The 19,057-nt window shown below is 40.7% G+C and overlaps 1 protein-coding gene across 3 annotated transcripts in view; it reads right to left on the reverse strand.

Annotated features, from left to right (window-relative positions):
- Positions 1-15,903, reverse strand: part of UGCG (UDP-glucose ceramide glucosyltransferase) — a 37,458-nt gene extending 21,555 nt beyond the window's left edge. Inside the window, exon 1 of one of the 3 annotated variants that reach the window (XR_003432543.1) lies at positions 14,579-15,903. Coding sequence is in view for 2 of the 3 variants with exons in the window: in XM_027105216.1 (XP_026961017.1) it covers positions 14,579-15,568 (990 nt within the window). In the remaining variant the exon portion in view is untranslated. The remainder of the gene's footprint in view (positions 1-14,578) is intronic. The other 2 variants (XM_027105217.1, XM_027105216.1) reach the window with 2 other exon arrangements.
- Positions 15,904-19,057: the final 3,154 nt, after the last annotated feature.

A 19,057-nucleotide genomic window follows, 5' to 3' on the forward strand; every position in this document is an offset into this window, starting at 1 on the left:
AAAAAAAAAGAATATCCATTAAGTCAACACGCGCACGCACACACACACAATCACATAGCACTGTGCTGTGCACTCAGTGGTGCTCCGTAACTACTCACCGTTCCCTTACTGAACAAATCTATTCTGAGCCCAAATGTACACTAGGCATTATCCTATGCACTGGTGATACCATGATAAACAGACGGACTCCATACTGTCAAGGAGCTGTGGTTTAACGGGGGAGGCGCCCACATACAGAAGCTCTTCTCCTTTTAAAACTCCTAGAGAGGCCAACAGAGCCATGCTCTAGAGCAAGAATACCTACCTGAACTCTGCCTGCCACACAGACATGATGCCGATGGGTACCTTGGCCATGGCCAGTGTGTTGTAAACTAATTTGTAGTTTCCAAATTATGAACAACAGCCCATTTGCCTGGAGTCTCAAAAGTGGCTTGAATGGTGAAGTCCCCCCAGTGGACCTGTTTCATGAGTGTCTCTGACAGGGTCTTGCAAGGTTTCCTGGTTTCAAAGCAGCTTTTATTTAAGTATCTCAGGTCAGGGTTTCTGCATTACCTAGGTGGCATGAACATGAGCTTACTGCCCTGACACCTTGCACAGGATTTCCCGTGGGTGCCCGTTTCCAACCCTACCTTGATCAGGTAACTTGCTTTCTTGCAGGATCCTGAGTACAGCACTTTCTCCGTTTCAGCTGCTACACTGGGAATCCACTTCTACTTTCCCATCGTGCATTTGGCTTGAAGCCTTGACCTTTTTGTAGGGGAGCCAGGGAGTACTTTTTCTTGATACGTAACCCATATAGTAAAGTCACATGTAAGTACACAGCTCAGTGAATTTTCTCAAAGTGAAATACTCATGGAACCAGTACCCAGCTCAAGAAACAGAGTCTTACCAGAACCCCAGAAGCTCATGAATGTGCCTTTCTACTAACTACCCCCTCCTCAAGGTAACCACATCCTGACTTCAAACACCACAGACTAATTCTGCTGGTTTTAAAATGTATCTAAATGGGACCCCGTAGGACATACTCTTTTGTGTCTGGCTTCTTTTACTTTACACCATGTTTGTGACCGTCATCCTCGTTGGTACCGTTAGTTATAGTTCATTCAGTCTCACAACTGCATAGTATTCCTTGTATTAATATACCACACTTTATCTACTTCCTGTTGATGGACTTCTGGGTTGTTTCCAGCTTCGGGTTATCACAAATAGTCTGCGACTTTGTCTCTGACTTTACAGAAGTATAAAAACCCCTGACTTCCCCTCTCTCACACCTCAGGACTTCAACTTTTGGACAATATGAAGAAGCAGGAACTGGATTTACTCTCCCACCTGAAACAAACTAACAAAAAAAGCAGACAAAAAATAGGAAATGTTTTTTTAAGATACTGAATATCAGGTAGAGAAGTGATTCCTAAGATATGAAAAACGAATGAGGCGAGTCCTCCAATTGCCTCAGCTTACTATTCTGAGACAATTTCCAGGCCAGGAGACTCCTGTTTTTTTTTAAACGTTTAGTATACAAAATGCCCACAGGCAGAAATCACAACTTACTGGACCATTCATTCCACAGCCTCAGAATCTGCATTTTTACAAACATCTCAAATGATTCTGATGCAGGCTAGCGGTGAACCATACTTGAAGACCCACTACAGTAGGCTGTCAAGTCTCTAGGGTCCAACACAATGGCATGTTCACAAGTTTAAAAAATGTTAAATAAATGAAGAGTAAAAAATGTTGGCTAAATAGAGCTGGAAGGTATGGTTAGTCTAGAGACGAACATGGGAGTCACCCACAGTTTGGTAAGTACATAAGCTCTCCCAGGTGGAGCATGCCATTAGCAGGGGGCCACAAATCAATATACTATTACCAGAACCAGTAATGCATGAGGGAGACCAAGAGTGAGTGACCAGGACAGTAGAAAGAGAGCCAGGAAGAAAGTGAAGTCACAGAAGGGTTTATTTGGCTGGGCTGTTTTCTTTTTGAAAGGGTTCAAGAAAGAAAAACATTGAATGCTGTCGAGAGCACAAGATAAGAACTGAAATGTCCACTAGATTGAAAAGTCCACAGAACTGAAATGTCCACTAGAATGTGTGAACACTGGTGACCTCAGAGTACTCTGGGCAAGGGGCAGGTAGATAAAAATGGTTAAGAAGCAAATGAATGAGAGGTGAGCTGCGATAACAGTGAATAAACACTAGTTTCTCCTGCAACCTGACAGTGAAAAAGAGCCAAAGAGTAGCTAGATGGAGAAGCGTTTTTCAGTTTAATTTTTAATTATCTTTAGTTTTTAATCCTTGAGTATATACGGTCAGGGGAAAGAGCTAGTCAAAAGGTAAATAGAGAAAAAATAAAAATAATTAATGGCATGCTGGATCCACAGTGTGAAGTAGGAGTGAAGGTAAATGTGACAAGAATAAAGGTAAAATGGTGAAGATTTAGAAGAGGTGCTGCCAGTCATGGGTGTCCGAGCTATAAACAGAAACAAAGTATTGCCAGATACCAGCGTAGGCTTAGCTGAGATTTGAGACCATGAATGTGTAGTAGTACCAATCCACGTGGCTGCGTGATTACCTCTGCAAGATTCTGAAAGTTGAGAAGCTGTAAATTATGAGATGGATACAGGATAACAGGGCAGACTGATGATATGAGGGAAGGCAAGGGGCAAGATAACGAAGTGATGAATTGTAATGGAGAATTAAGTGAAACCAAGAGGTAAGCAGGTAGAGGCCACACCTGTGGATAAATTGCCTAGAGCAGCTGTTCTCAGCCTTGACTGTACATGAAAATCACCTAGGGAGTTTTTTTTTTGAAAATTCCTGATGCCCAGACCAAATAAATCTGAATCTCCTGAATTGAGACCCAGGCAGCAGCATGCTTTTTTTTTTTTTAAAAAAAAAGAACCTTCCCAGTGACTCCAAAGTGCAAAGTTGAGACCCACGGACCTAGGAAGGCTAGATTACTGTAAGGACAGAAGAGGGCTGAGATGGAAACTCTCAGAAAGGTCAGCAGTTATGGGATGGATGGAAAACAAGGAGCCTGTAAGGAGCCATGCAAGTGGCATGAGAATGGGGAAGGGTTGTATAAGAGAGAAAGTAGGGGCTCTCTCCCTAGTGAGCTAAATGTTGCCAGTTATCAGAAACGTAAGATTCATAGCAACTGGAGAAATTCCCATACAGATTACCCTATCCGTATGGACTACTTCTGGGGTTATTTTTAGGTTATCACTGGCAGTGTATATAGCATACTGGTTTAAGAGCCAGGGCTGGAGCGCAACTGTCTGGATTTCTGTACCAGCTTCACAGCTAACTAGCTGTGTATCCTTGGGCAAGGTACTTCTTTATCTCAAGTTGTTGTTGTTGTTGTTTAAAGTGTGAATAACAGTACCTACCTCATAAAGTATTGATAGTTGTGAGAAATAGATAAGATTAAGCCACAAAGTAAACATTCGGTGATAGCTATCACTGGTAATTTTTTTCAAAAACTGCTAATTTTAAGGACATTTTCCACTAAATGTAACTTCTCTGAATTACCGTAGTTCTGATAAGAGATTTAGAGATATCAAACATTGATGCGACATATAAACAAAAAGGAAGGACTGGAAATTCATAGATTTAAAGATTATTTCATATATATTTAAAGATTAGGGGGCTTCCCTGGTGGCGCAGTGGTTGAGAGTCCGCCTGCCGATGCAGGGGACACGGGTTCGTGCCCCGGTCCGGGAGGATCCCACATGCCGCGGAGCGGCTGGGCCCGTGAGCCATGGCCGCTGGGCCTGAGCGTCGGGAGCCTGTGCTCCGCAACGGGAGAGGCCACACAGTGAGGGGCCCGCGTACCGCGGAAAAAAAAAAAAAAAGATTAGACCATTATGTTGGTTTTCTTTTTTTTTTAACATCTTCATTGGAGTATAATTGCTCTACAATGTTGTTAGTTTCTGCCGTATAACAAAGTGAATCAGCTATACATATACATATATCCCCATATCCCCTCCCTCTTGCATCTCTCTCCCTCTCACCCTCCCTATCCCACCCCTCTAGGTGGTCACAAAGCTTGGTTTTCTTTTTAAACATAAAGTCAACTCTTACGTATTAAGAAAGATTAAAGGGGGAAAAGGGAATCATCAAAAGTCTCAAATCATGGTTAAAACAGAATAAGTCAAAATATGGGATAAAACATTTCATGTAAAGTTTAAATTATATCCAGTATTTAAGCTAAAATTGTATTCAAGGTTTAAATTACACTCAAAATTTAGGAACCAATTTAAAGTTCTATAGGCGTCATCCAAATGTATAAAAACAATGCAAGTATGAGAGTGAGAGGCATTAAATGTCACAAATTATTATTGCCCAAAAATGACCTGTTACTGTTTTATTAGGTGAGCTCTCCTTTAAGACTATTAAATGGGTTCTCAGTTGGGCAGAGGTGCTGCATAGTCCTGGCTTCTCGAAATCCCTCCATCCTCAGAGCCTGGCTCAAAGTGTTGGATTCTGTAGCCACATGAATCCCCCCCTTCCCTTGGCTCTGCTGGAGGGAGAGACTGTCACCCTCAGAGCTGAGAGGCGGAGGCAAGAGAATTGCCACAATGCTGCACGTACAATGTACAAAGCAACTACTGGTCACTATGTAATTCAATCAATACCACCGTCTCTCATGAAGATATTTTCAGGCATTCCAAAGTGGACAGTATTCTGTTTTGTTGACCATTAAATCACCACACCTAACACAGTCCCCAAAGCAAAGACTACAATGCAGCCTTCCTCCCGGGGGTCCAGGCCTGAGAGAAAGCCCCTCCCCGCAGCCCCTAATACCCGGCAAGCTCTCAGTCAGTGGCAGCATGTCCAGGCACCAGGACCAGCAGATCCACAGTCTGGGATTTTAATACTTTTCTTAGTTCTCTTGAAACAGAATCTCCCCATCTAACATGTATGTCCATTTGATTTTCAGAAATTTGATTTTATTACATTTTCAGGAACACATCAGGTAAAAGAGGAATGAACCTCTTATATACTAGCCAATGGTTTTGATTGGCTTCATTTTTGAAGAATAAAATGATCCTGAAACTAAGGGAGCAACTGGGGAAGACAAGAAAGCGGGGTAAATTTTCAATACGTCTCATTTTCCCAAGGAATTATTTCTAAATTACACTTGAAGTTGAGAGCTGGAGTCAAAAGAAAAAAAGAAAATCGAATTCATGTAATTAAGGCATGTCACTGTCAAAGACAGGGAGGGGCAGATGCTCACAGCAAGCTGCCGCAGGGCTGTACCCGCCAGCTGCAAGGACAGGGAACAGAAGGGTAGGTACCATCTGAGGCGCTTTCTCAGAGTAAGAGTCACTTCAGTCTAAAAGGTCACGAGAGATGAATCACGAGCAAGAAAGACAGGCCTTCAGGGTCCTGCTTTCCGTTGCGAGCTAGAAGGACATCTATTCAGGGAACACTTCAAAGAACTCCAAGGGATGCTAAGGAGTATTCCGGAATATTCTGCTGGGCTTTATGGTTGCTTTGGCCTGATGAATCTTCATGGCCTCTCTGCCTAAGGGTTTTCAACTTGTGAGCTGATAGGATGGCCTTGTTTTTCCTCGTTGATTTTTATTTCCTAACATCTCAGTCTCTAAAATTGTTATGTCCTTTCCGTCATTTTAGTTGTTTTATCTTTCAAATCTTTAGTCTCCCCTACTCAACAGTTTATTTAATGGTTTGCACCATTTTAAAATGACTGATTGTACAGTTTTGTATTCGAATTGAGTTTTGAGTGGCAGGGGGGCCTGGAATGAGGAGAAACTTCTGGGAGAGGGCTGGCTGTGCTCGTCCCCTTCTGTCAGCCTCTTGCAGCAACCTTAAGACAGCGCTACACCTCCCAGAAGTGAGGCACAAGAATCTCCCTAGAAGCTTCTAAGGGAGAAGATGGATTCCTTGAGGGCAAAGTTCACCTTGCTCAACAGTCCCAGACTGTGCTGTGCAATTCAGCTGAACCAACTTATCTGACACTAGGAATTTTCTCCTCTGCTCCATGCCATCAAGGTTGTTAATGTTTCATGTAAAATTAAGTTGATTGCTTGATCAGCAGATCCCCTACTTCATATAGTCCATGCCAGCAATTCCCAATGATAAAAGCCTTCTGTTGTTGTTGTTAGCTATGATTGTGCCCTGGAAGGCTGTTACTGTGTTTAATAATCAGTATGTGTCATGACTAATGTTACTTCCATATCGCATTTATCTTGTCAAAAATGGTACTGCAGCAAAATGGGCTTCATCAGCAACACGAAGCATACCTGGTGCAACATTAACTTTGTAGACACAAGATTCCCCAGAGGACACAGAACAACCAATAGTGAGTTAGCTTTATAGGAAAACACAAACTATTTCCAATGGACAACGGACCTGTACACTACAAAACACAAAAGATTCCATCACCATAAAAAACAAAGAGGAGATCTTTATTAATTTTGCTCCCCCTCCCTCCCCAAAAAACTCCACTCACTCACCCTTTGGTGACAAGAGTCAGCCCTAGTGTATGGGAAATAAATAGATCAAGGTATTTTGCTAACAGCAACTAATGGCTTTGCAATTTCCCAAAGGGCAGATCTAAGTGTAAAGATTATGATGGCACCATAGGTATTCCCTTTGGAAAACCGTGGGGGGAAAATTCAAATCTAACAAATAATTTGTGGGTTATTACGTTATTGATACGGCCCTGTTTCTATTTGAACCACGATTAGTTAGAAATAGTGAGATAAAGATTCCATTTGGTCCAATTAATTTCATTAAAGACCATGGCCACTGAATGCATCCCAAATTCTGTCCATCTACCTCAAATCACAATGGCCAAATGACACTAAGTTAATGAGTGAGCAAGAATCCCACCATTACTACTGGAAAAAATTCAAAGATCATTCATTCGACATGCAATAATTGAGTGCCAAGTAGCACTGAAGATACAATAGTAAGACACCTCCTTAAGGCAAGGATATACAATGGAGAAAAGACAGTCTCTTCAATAAGTGGTGCTGGGAAAACTGGACAACTACATGTAAAAGAATGAAATTAGAACACTCCCTAACACCATACACAAAAATAAACTCAAAATGGATTAAAGACCTAAATGTAAGACTGGACACTATAAAACTCTTAGAGGAAAACATAGGAAGAACACTGTCTGACATAAATCACAGCAAGATCTTTTTCGACCTACCTTGTAGAGTAATAGAAATAAAAACAAAAATAAACAAATGGGACCTAATGAAACTTAAAAGCTTTTGCACAGCAAAGGAAACTATAATCAAGAAGAAAAGACAACCCTCAGAGTGGGAGAAAATATTTGCCAAAGAATCTACGGACAGTGGATTAATCTCCAAATATATAAACAGCTCATGCAGTTCAATATTAAAAAAACAAACAACCCAATCCAAAAATGGGCAGAAGACCTAAATAGACATTTCTCCAAAGAAGACATACAGATGGCCAAGAAGCACATGAAAAGCTGCTCAACATCATTAATTATTAGAGAAATGCAAATCAAAACTACAATGAGGTATCACCTCACACCGGTTAGAATGGGCATCATCAGAAAATCTGCAAATAAATGCTGGAGAGGGTGTGGAGAAAAGGGAGCCCTCTTGCACTGTTGCTGGGAATGTAAATTGATACAGCCACTATGGAGAACAGTATGGAGGCCCCTTAAAAAACTAAAAATAGAATTACCATATGACCCAGCAATCCCACTACTGGGCATATACCCAGACAAAACCGTAATTCAAAAAGACACATGCTGTGACTTCCCTGGTGGTACAGTGGTTAAGAATCTGCCTGCCAATGCAGGCGACATGGGTTCAAGCCTTGGACAAGAAGATCCCACATGCTGCAGAGCAACTAAGCCCTTGCACCACGACTACTGAGCCTGTGCTCTAGAGCCCGCGTGCCACAACTACTGAAGCCTGCGCACCTAGGGCCCATGCTCTGCAACAAGCGAAGCCACCGCAATGAGAAGCCCGTGCACTGCAACAAAGAGTAGCCCCCGCTCACCACAACTAGAGAAAGCCTGCACACAGCAACAAAGACCCAACTCAGCCAAAAATAAATTAATTAATTAAAAAAAAAAAAGACACATGCACCCCAATGTTCACTGCAGCACTATTTACAATAGCCAGGTCATGGAAGCAACCTAAATGCCCATCAACAGACAAATGGATAAAGAAGATGTGGTACATATATACAATGGAATATTACTCAGCCATAAAAAGGAATGAAATTGGGTCATCTGTAGAGACGTGGATGGATCTAGAGACTGTCATACAGAGTGAAGTAAGTCAGAAAGAGAAAAATATCATATATTAATGCATATATGTGGAATGTAGAAAAATGGTGCAGATGAACCAGTTTGCAAGGCAGAAATAGAGACACAGATGTAGAGAACAAACATAGATACCAAGGGGGGAGAGTGAGGGCAGGTGGTGGTGGTGGGATGAATTGGGAGATTGGGATTGACATGTATATACTAATGTGTATAAAATAGATAACTAATAAGAATATGCTGTATAAAAAATAAATAAACATGTAAAAAAAAAAGACACCTCCTTACCCTCAAAAGCTTATAATCTAAGTGGGGAAAGAGACAACGGAACACCTATTTGTTTAGATGGGTAAATTCAAGATACTGTGGAAGGACATAGAGGGGGTGCCAATTCCAATAAAGAGCTAAAGTCGACAATAACTTGAATGAGTAGGAGTTAGTAAAACAAAAAGGAAGGAGGGAGAGAAGGGGAAGAAAAGGAAGGAAAGAGAATTCTAAAGAAAATGACATTGCATATTCAAGGCAGGCCAGCAATTCAGTGTTGCTGGAGAAACAGGCACAGGGGATGGCTCAGCTCTTACAGAACTATACATGTCTTGTTAAGGAATTTGAATTTTAACCTGAAGGCAATGGGGAACCATGGTAAGATTTTAAGCACATGATCCAAGATTACTGCACCAGAAAGATTAGGTTACAATAAGAAAAATAAAGTAGATAAGGAGCAAAGCTGTAGGTAAAGATACCAGAGAGCAGAGAGAGTTCAATAATCTAGGGCAGAGATAACGTGTACTGAACTAATAATGTAGGCAGGAAAAGGGAGGAATGATGAATCAAGAGAATCATCACTAAATATTAAAACTGAATTACAATTTCCTTTTTGCTTTTTAAAGTTATCACAATATAGTCCAATTCTGTATCTACCCCAGGCTCAGGTTCAAGGGGCTCAATTGCCTTATTCGTGCACCCAAAAGTGGTTCTGGTAGCAATGACCCTGACTGATCAACATCTGTCCAAAGTCCAAGTACATCCTCAGGAATAAACCCAGAAAATAAGTTCTCAATTTACATTCTACTAAGGCTCAGAACATCAATGTATTAATGAATTTAAGGCCAAAAAAAAATCATATTATCTAAAAATAACATTTGAAATGCTAAAATTCACATTAAAAACACAATTACTTTCTAACAGGAAGTTTATCACAGTTATCCTGATAGTGAGTATTTAAACTCCATTCAAAAGCTGTGCAGCAGGTATAAAAGCTGTTATACTAGAAAAATTAGGAAAGGCAGAATTAACTTGAGAAAAAGTCTTCAGGAAAAGGACCTCTGCTTTAGTAGAGGGCAGTTAATATTTATGGATACAAGAAGTATTTCCACCATACCCTGGCACCTCCAGTCAATTAATAGAAAAGATAAAGCCTAACACTGAACATTAGGATACCATGTGTAGAGGGGAAAAAATGATAAATCCAAGGAGGGAGAGGGATGGGGGAGTGAGAGGAGAAAAAAGCAAGGTGTCTTGCTTAGATACTCTTATCTAGCAGTATGGCTCCTAACGGCTAAACAGGGAAGAAAACAGCAGCCCCCAAGCTATCAAACCACACTAGCTCTCAAAAAAGGAAAAAAATCCATAAAGATCACTTAACCAACTCCGCCTACAGAGGATATAATCATTAGTGTTTTTGTTGTTGTTGTGTTTTGTTTTGTTTTGTTTTAGGAAAAATAATCTTCAAAATAAGAGCCCTGAATTTCAAATGCTCTAATCTGAATGTTATCTTTAACATTATAGGGGAATTCCCTGGTGGTCCAGTGGTTAGGAGTGTCGCTTTCACTACCACGGGCCTGGGGTTAAATCCCTGGTCAGGGAACTAAGATCCCACAAGCCATGGCGGGGCGAGGGGGAGACGTTATAGGCAAAATCCCACAAATGTCTGCCATCTAAAATATGTTATGAAATGATTAGGCATCAGTCGATACTAAATCTGGAAAGGAGCAAAGCAGTAGGTAGAGATACCAGTGAGCAGAAAATATTGAAAATAATGGTTCTCTAGTTTATAAATCATCTCAATTTTTTAAATTGTAGGCATATAGGAATTGTAAGATATTTATGAAATTGGAGCAAAAAATTTCATTGAACAATTGTTCACTGTATTAATCACATTCAGCTCCATTTTTAAAATACAGTCCAATACTTAGCTCTTTATCTCATTTTAAGAAATTACAATAGAACATTGAATCTAAATTAACTAGATACCATTACACACTGTATTTAATTTTTAAAAAATAACCACTGGTTTTAAAAAAGAATGTTTTAGCGTTTTTCTCAGCAATTTCACTACAATGTTTGTATTACTTAAACATTTTTAAACATTAGTAGCTCACAGATTATGCTCCTTAATCTGATGACCAGACATGGAGCCATATAAGGTTTTGAAAATAGGCTCCATTTCCACCAGTTGCAGGCACAAGGTTTTAGGAGAGGACCAATATATGATTATTTTATTTATACTTTACCTCACTTAAAAAGGATTTGAGAGGACACAGAACACCTGTTCAGAAAATATATTCTTCAATAAAATACAGAATGCTTAGCACAATATTTTAACCAAAATATCATTGCCAATGTTCTTTAACCTTGCTTGTCAAAATGAGGAGATTATCAAATTTGCAATTTTACTAAATACAGAAGAGAGGAGAGGACAAAACCTTAGGGCTCTGCTTGAAAACAACTCATTAAATTGGGAACTATCTTTACTTCAGTAAGAAAGGAATCAAATCAAACACGTAAATAATTTTGATGGTGGGATGAGATGAAAGGAACTTAATTTTTAAAAAGGCAAGATTTAATTTATACATAAATTAAGCTGTTGATTATTTACTTTATGTTCAGTTATCCATTTCAGAAAGATAGAAGATTCCTATTCATCTGTTATAAACTAATTGCATTTTCTCTATTCTATTTTCACATAACTTTTCTGAATCCTGTTACTGTCAATATAAAAGGTAACTCTATGGGGCATTGGAAAAGAAATACAAAGACTCTACAGTATCTTAACTAAGCTAAAGTTTGTACTAGTCTCAAAAACTAGAAGTATTTTAAGTAAAAAAGTATTTAAGAAAATTCTGCAGTTTATCATGAAGCACAAAATAACTTAAAACTATTCTGGAGTTGTCACAGTCTAAGAGTATAAACTTCCCCAGATGGTTATTTGAAGTATTAAGCTACATCACCAGTGTGAAAAAAGCGTGGCTTTATCATTATGTATACATCATAGAGGGAAGGGGATCCATCATGGTCCTATGTTGAAAGAAGTCAACTTTCTTCAAATCAAGCTGTGAATTTAACAATTCCAATTTACATACAAGATTACTTAGAGTCTGAAAAAAAAAAAGGTTCTAAAGTTCATTTTAAAATAAAAATGTATAAAAGTTAAAAATTTGCATAAGAATGAGGAGGGGCTGGCCTCGCCAGTAATACGGTAATAAAGGTAATAATACTTCATTCATTAAAACAGTGGATACTGGTACACTTTGTAAGGGTAAAGTGTAAAAAAAGAATCTAAGAAAACTCAAAATACTAAAAGAAAAACATACTTACTATATAATAGTTGGGGGAAATGGAGAAGATAAAAAATTTTACCAGTCAGAAAAAAAAAAAAGACTTGACTACCTAAAACACACAGGTACACACTTTTCCTCCATGTTAAATACATGTACAAAGTTGAAAGACAAAACAAAACAGAAACAAGACAAAACAAAAAAAAAAACAAGGTGGGCAAAAACTGCAACATATCACAGAAGAACAATCTTCCTATTAAAAAGATTAACACAGCAATACATTGCAGCACAAGCAAAAGACTGAGTATGAAATTTACAACTAAATGTAACTAGTATTAAATATATGAAAAACATTCAATGGAACTAGTAATTAAAGAAATGAAAATAAAAAACAGAAAACAGTAAAAAGCCTGATACTTAGTAAGGGGAAATGGGGACCATCATACAATGTTACAAGGACTATGAATAGATACAACCTTCCTATAGGGCAATATGTAACAAAGTTTAAAATGTGCACCACTTCTGGCCCAATAATTCCTCTTTCAGAATGTAAACTAAGGAGATCATCTCTCAAAGATGTAAGCATATGAATTCATCACCATGTTGTTTGTAATCTTGACAAATTGAAAATAAACTAAATGCCCATCAATAATAACAATGAATACATATTAGTACCTCATAAACAAAAATGTCATGCATTTATTAAAAATGATGGAGGGATCATAAATTTATTTTATTTTTTTAATTATTTATTTATTTTTTGGCTGCGTTGGTCTTTGTTGCAGTGCACGGGCTTCTCACTGAGGTGGCTTGTTGCGGAGAACAGGCTATAGGTGCGTGAGCTTCAGTAGTTGTGGCACGCAGGCTCAGTAGTTGTGGCTCACGGGGTCTAAAGCGCAAGCTCAGTAGTTGTGGCACATGGGCTTAGTTGCTCTACGGCATGTGGGATCTTACCCAACCAGGGCTCGAATCCATGTCCCCTGCATTGGCAGGCTGATTCTTAACTACTGCGCCACCAGGGAAGTCCCTCATACATTTATTGACATGAGAAAATTACTCAAGATATTTTACATGGACGCTCCATGTGAGCAGGGGCCCTGGATGTATTGTTCTTCAATCTTATTTCCAGCACCTAGAACAGTGCCTTGTATATACAAAAGAGCTTCCCAGAAAGTATTTATTAAATAGATGAATTTTGAGGCTGGTGAAAGAACAACCATAATATGGTTCCTTTCTCTCTCCCTCCTTACCTCCCTCCCTTCCTTTCCCTCCCCCCACAGAAATATAATTGGAAGGATAGTCACAAAAGGTTGACAGGTAATGGAGTTTTGGTGTGTGTGTTGAACTTTCTTCTTTCTTCCTCTCCGTACTGTCTAAATGCTGTATATAGTAAGCATGTCTTATTTTTATGATTGGAAAAAGTGACAGAATTGTTTTTTAAGAACTCATATATTTAAAATGAACTCCAGAATGTTCAGTGCCTACAGCTCACAAACTCCAAAACCTAAGATCAACAGTGTCCAAGAAGCATTTTTCTTTAATCTTCAAAGAAATATCAGTATGCCTTGTACAATGTAGCATCTTTCTCCAGTACCAGGAAATGCCACACTATACTAATAAAATGCAGCATTTCCAAAAGGAAAAAGCACACTTTTTCTATAGTGAAAAGGGAAAAAAACTATAAGTAATTAATTTCTTAATTCTCCCCTCTCTTCTACTAACATAAACCCTATTCTAATGGGTGGTAAAGATCACTATGCACCATCATCTTTGGGGGGGGGCTAAAAATCCAGTGAATCCAAGAGTAATGCGCTCTATGCCAATTCTTTCATATCCTCATGAAGGCTTCCTTCATTTTAAAGACAGTTGAACAATTGAAATATCAAAAGTAGCTACACACTCTATGTCATATTTATCCATTACCCGGGTTTATTTTATTCATAGTCTTTATCACTATCTGAAATAACCTTATTCGGAATTTTATTATCTGTCTCTCCCTTCTGGAATGTAAGATCTTTGAGGACAGGAATTCTGTCGTGCTCGCCACTGTGTCCCCAGTGAAAGGCATCTAATGAAAAGGGGGGGGGGGCACATCTAAACAAGGTAATAAATAAGGAATTGGGAAAAAAAAAAAAAAGGAAAGAAAACCACACTTAAATGTACAAGCTGACATGACTCAAGGCTACAACGCCAGCTCTGACATTTGGTGGACATTTTTCAAGGTGGACAGGTGCTTCACACCTATCTAAGGACACAGAGCTCTTCCAGGAAGAAGAAAATCCACAGGGAGGTCTCCAGGTGGCTGTGTGCAGCTCACCGAAGGGTGAAAACGATCATCACCATAATAGAAACGTGGCCCAGGTCGAGGGAAAAAAACCAAAACAAAACACAATACACCATACATCTTGGCCCAGATGAAAAATCACACGAATCCCCAACACAATCAAACCAAGCAAGCAACCTTCCGCCTGACACGTAAGAAGAGCATAGTCTCCTTTCCCCTGGCTGTGCAGTTGCCTGAAGCCCAGCCATCCCCTCACTCGCCACTTTTCTCTTGCAATGAACCCCCCGCCCCAGCTGATGCACAGGGAGAGGGAATGGGAGGAAGAGTCTGAGAATTAGCTTTCTCCACCCCCATCCGATCCCAATCCCCTCCAAAGCGAAATTTCTCCCACCCTCGCCTGTCCCCAGGCCTCGACCCCCGCCACGGGATCCTCCAGCTGCCCCTCACTCACGTGTAGATGATGGCCATGAAATGCATCAGCCACAGCACCAAGAAGAGGACGAACCCGAAGACGGCCATTCCCTCCAGCGCCAGGTCCAGCAGCGCCATCCCCCGGCCTGGCCCGCTCCGGCCGCCGCAGCGGACAGCGCTCCCGAAGAGGACAGGGTGGGCGCCCGGCGCGGGGTCGCAGAAGTGGAGAGAAAGGTGGCGAGAGGAAGGGGCGGAGGGGGGTGGGGGCGGAAGGGGCGGGCAGGGCCTGCGCGCCCCCGCCCGCGCGCACTCGCTGGCGCGCTGGCCTGGGCGCGCTCGCGGATGCAGGCGTTGCGGTGGCCGGACGCAGTGGGCAGGGCGGCCGTGGCCCCGCGCTCCGGCTCGCCTCTCCACCCCCTCGCGGCCGCCGGCCGGATCCCAAACGCCTGCGCCGCCGCCGCCGCCGCCCCGCCGCCTCCCCGCCGCCTAGCCGCCTCCCCGCCGCCTCGCCGCTGGGCTCCGGGCAGCGCAGCTCCGTGCCCTCCTTTGCAGCCGCAACTCCGCGTACTAATCGAAACCGCCGGCTTGTGCCCAGACTCGCCGGCGCACCCAGCCCCGCCCCGGCCCTCCGGAACCGCGGCCTCCCCCCGCCCTCCCGCCTCCGAAGGGCGGTGCGCGCCGCTCCTCTCCGCCCACCCTGCCGCCCTCGCGCCGGTGGCGTCACTGTCGTGAGCGCGCCCCTGGGAGACTTCTCCCCAGGACGCAGGCAGGGTTTTCCCCCACCTCCGGGCTCAGGCCTCCGCCCACCTCTCAGTGACCGGTGGAGGCTACCCGGGCGGCCAGCACTGCAGCCCTGGGCCGGCCTCCGTCGGCGGAGCGGGTCCCTGTATCCAACTCGGAGAACACTTTCCCTTTGTCCGGTTCTGGTGTTCCAGGGCGCCCCAGGAAAAGACCTGGGGTTCCAGGCAGACCCCGAGTTGTCTCGCAGTCCAACTTCCAACGCTGGTTTCGCAGCCGCTGCGCCGGGCATTACTCGGAGCGGCTCAGGCCCTCCTCCAAGACACGTTCCTGGGCGCCAGGGTGTCCCATGGCCTTCCTCCCTCGCTGGTTCTAATGCTGTGGAGTCTTGGATCACAACGGACCGAGAGTAAAATAATCTCCTTGTGCTTCGCAGATCTCTAAACACCTTAGAGGCAGCGTGTAACATAAAAGAAATTCTCAAACTCAGAATGTAAAGAATCAGTTAATACTGAAGTCCTCAAAGACTACTCCTGCCCAATACTGTAGCCATAGTGGGGTACTGAGCGCTTGAAATGTGGCTGGTAGGAATTGAGATGTATTGCGAATGTAAATCATATACCTGATATCGAAGACCACCTCATTTCTTTTATATTGATTACATGTTGAAACAATATTTTGATATACTGAGTTAAATTATTTAAATTATTTCACTGTCTTTGCTGTTGTTTTACTTTTTAAATTTGGTTAGCTACTAGAAAATTTAAAATTACACAGGGGGATAGCACTGCTCTAAAATGGAAAGAAATGGCATTTTGGATAGTAAGGTAATTTAGTGTTTATCTTAATTTTAAATCAGTCCAGGGAGATGGGTTAATCTAGTACTAAATGTTTCTGTTTGTTTCTTCAGCCTAGATGAGTTTATATAGTTTCTCTATTGTTTTATGTTTAGACGATGTTTATTCAAGTGATTTCCTTTTAAATAATCCAGGACCTCCCTTGAGAGATTTCAGAATGGAATTCAATTTTGAAAAGAAGTTGTTTATTTTATTATTGTTATTTATTATAGCTAATATTGATCGAATGAGCTACCTCAATCTATAAGTAAATGATAAACTACAATCAGAAAAGAGTTTAAATTAATATCTATACTGAGAACCAATCCTGGATTTGCTATACCCTTTGTTTTACCTGGTTAAAGTCAGTAAGAAAGAACAGGGCTTAGAAACCAAACTTCCATTGTTGAGAGTTACTGGTTGATAAATTAAAGTTATAGCCCAATAGTATATTAACATGGAAATAACACTACAAGTGGAAATTTTAAAACATCACTATTTTAGTTAATCAATTCTAAGACATACTTTTTAAGAAACATTTCATTTTAACATTTCTGAAATGGAAATGCATCTCACAGTCAACGGCATCTTACAACTAATTGGTAGATTTTTTTTTCTTAATCGTATATAAAATAATACTGCATTCAATTAATGTACTTTAAGATTTGATGAACTATATCAATTGGTCAATTTAAGCATTTTGTTGTATTCTACATTTCTCCAAATGGTTTTTGGAACCTTACAACAAAGGATTTTATACAGTATGATCAATGACTTGGAAAAGGAGGCCAAAGAAAGTTGAAAGAACCCGATATTCTTAACAGTTAACAGAACTCCTCTGATTGAGTATAATCAGTAGATAATAGATCAGCTATGTTGTACTTGAGCCTAGTTAAACTTGGTCTGTCCAAACTTGGTTGATGAGTTTAAAGTAGCAGCTTTAGAATGTGCAATCCTAACATTCTATAGATATAGAATATTCTATAGATATAGACATCTATATTCTATAGATATAGTATAAGTGTAAATTTTTTCCATGTAGCACAGCAGCATAGGAGTCTAGCAAAGACCCTGTCCACCAATCTCACTTTTGGCAGCTAACATTGTTTTGCTTGTTTGTCTAAAGGGCTCTCCTCAAATTCTACCAAGTTCAGGGCCTCTGACTTTTTCCAGTCGCAATCTAGTAACATTAGTATATATTAGAATTCATACATTTTAAGAAGCAATGTTTTTAGAGTTAAACAAAAGCCAAATTTGACTGTCATTTAATGGCCCTAGATAGTTTAGTTATAAAACCTTAACCAGAAAAGGATGCAAAATGTCTGGTTCAAACCAAGTAGTTGGAACACATTTTCAGTTTGAACCAAATCCAAGCCAAAATAATTGTAGCTGATTCCAACTGAAACTGAAATGAAATTATATTGGTTCTAGTCACATGTCCCAGAAAAGACAAGAGTGGAGGCCGGGAGAACACAGGTACATAAGTTACCTCAGAGAAATGAAACAAACTTTGGCAAGTTGATACTCTGTTACACTGTGCCCCAAATGCCTATATATAAAAGTTAGTTTTACATTTTTTAAAGTTGTAATATTTTCAATAATCAGGATTCTTTTTTTAAAGATGTATTTTATTTTTTAATTAAGTAATTAATTAATATTTGCCTGCATTGGGTCTTCCTTGTGCTGTGCACAGGCTTTCTCTAGTTGTGGCGAGCTGGGGCTACTCTTCATTGCAGTGCGCGGGCTTCTCATTGTGGTCAGTGGCTTCTCTTGTTGCAGAGTATGGGCTCTAGGCACACAGGCTTCAGTAGTTGTGGTTCGTGGGCTCAGTAGTTGTGGCTCGTGGTCTCTAGAGTGCAGGCTCAGTAGTTGTGGCACATGGGCTTAGCTGCTCTGTGGCATGTGGAATCTTCCTGGACCAGGGATCGAACCACCATCCCCTGCGTTGGCAGGCAGATTCTTAACCACTGTGCCACCAGGGAAGTCTAATAATCAGGATTCTTGATTTGGATTGCGTCTAAGAAAAACATCATCTTTAGTGAGATTTCTAGAAAAATCAAGTTTAAAAGGTGACACAAAGCCTATATACAGAAAAAAGACTAAAAGAAATTACACCAGACAATTATGAGTACTTATCTTTGAGGAATGAAAAGGGTTGATTTTTTAAAATCTACCCGTTTATATTGTTGACTTTCTATAATGAGCATTACTGTTTCCATGAAGAAAAATGACCATTTTCTATTTTACAAACGAGTTATCAATGATGAAAAAATCATGTAGAAATTTTTCATAATTTAAAAAAATATTACAAGTGAAACAGTCACTTTGGAAGATAGTTTGGCATTTACTTACAAAACTAAACATACTCTTACCATACTATCCAGCATCACACTCCTTGCTGTTTAGCCAAATGAATTGAAAACATATCCATACAAAAACCTGCACAGCTTTATTCCTAATTGCCAAAACTTGGAAGCAACCAAGATGTCCTTCTGTAGATGAATGGATAAATCCATTGTCTGGTACATCCAGACAATGGAATATTATTCAATGCTAAGAAGAAATTAATTATCAAGTCATGAAAGACATGGAGGAAACTTAAAGGCATATTCCTAAGTAAAAGAAGCCAATCTGAAAAGGCTACATACTGTATGATTCCAATTATATGACATTCTGGAGAAGGCAAAACTATGGAGACAGTAAAAATGTCAGTGGTTGCCAGAGGGGAGAGAGGGAGGGATGAATAGGCAGGTCACAGAGGATTTTTAGGGCAGTAAACCTATTCTGTATGATACTATTCAATATAATGGTAGATACATGTACTATACATTTGTCCAAAACCATAGAACGTACAACATGAAGAGTGAACCCTGGGGCTTCCCTGGTGGCGCAGTGGTTGAGAGTCCGCCTGCCGATGCAGGGGACAAGGGTTCGTGCCCCGGTTC

The sequence above is a fragment of the Aethalodelphis obliquidens genome, unplaced genomic scaffold (assembly GCF_003676395.1).
Source record: "Aethalodelphis obliquidens isolate GAN/ISIS:26980383/991018 unplaced genomic scaffold, ASM367639v1 scaffold7, whole genome shotgun sequence".
In the NCBI taxonomy this organism is placed as follows: Eukaryota; Metazoa; Chordata; class Mammalia; order Artiodactyla; family Delphinidae; genus Aethalodelphis; species Aethalodelphis obliquidens.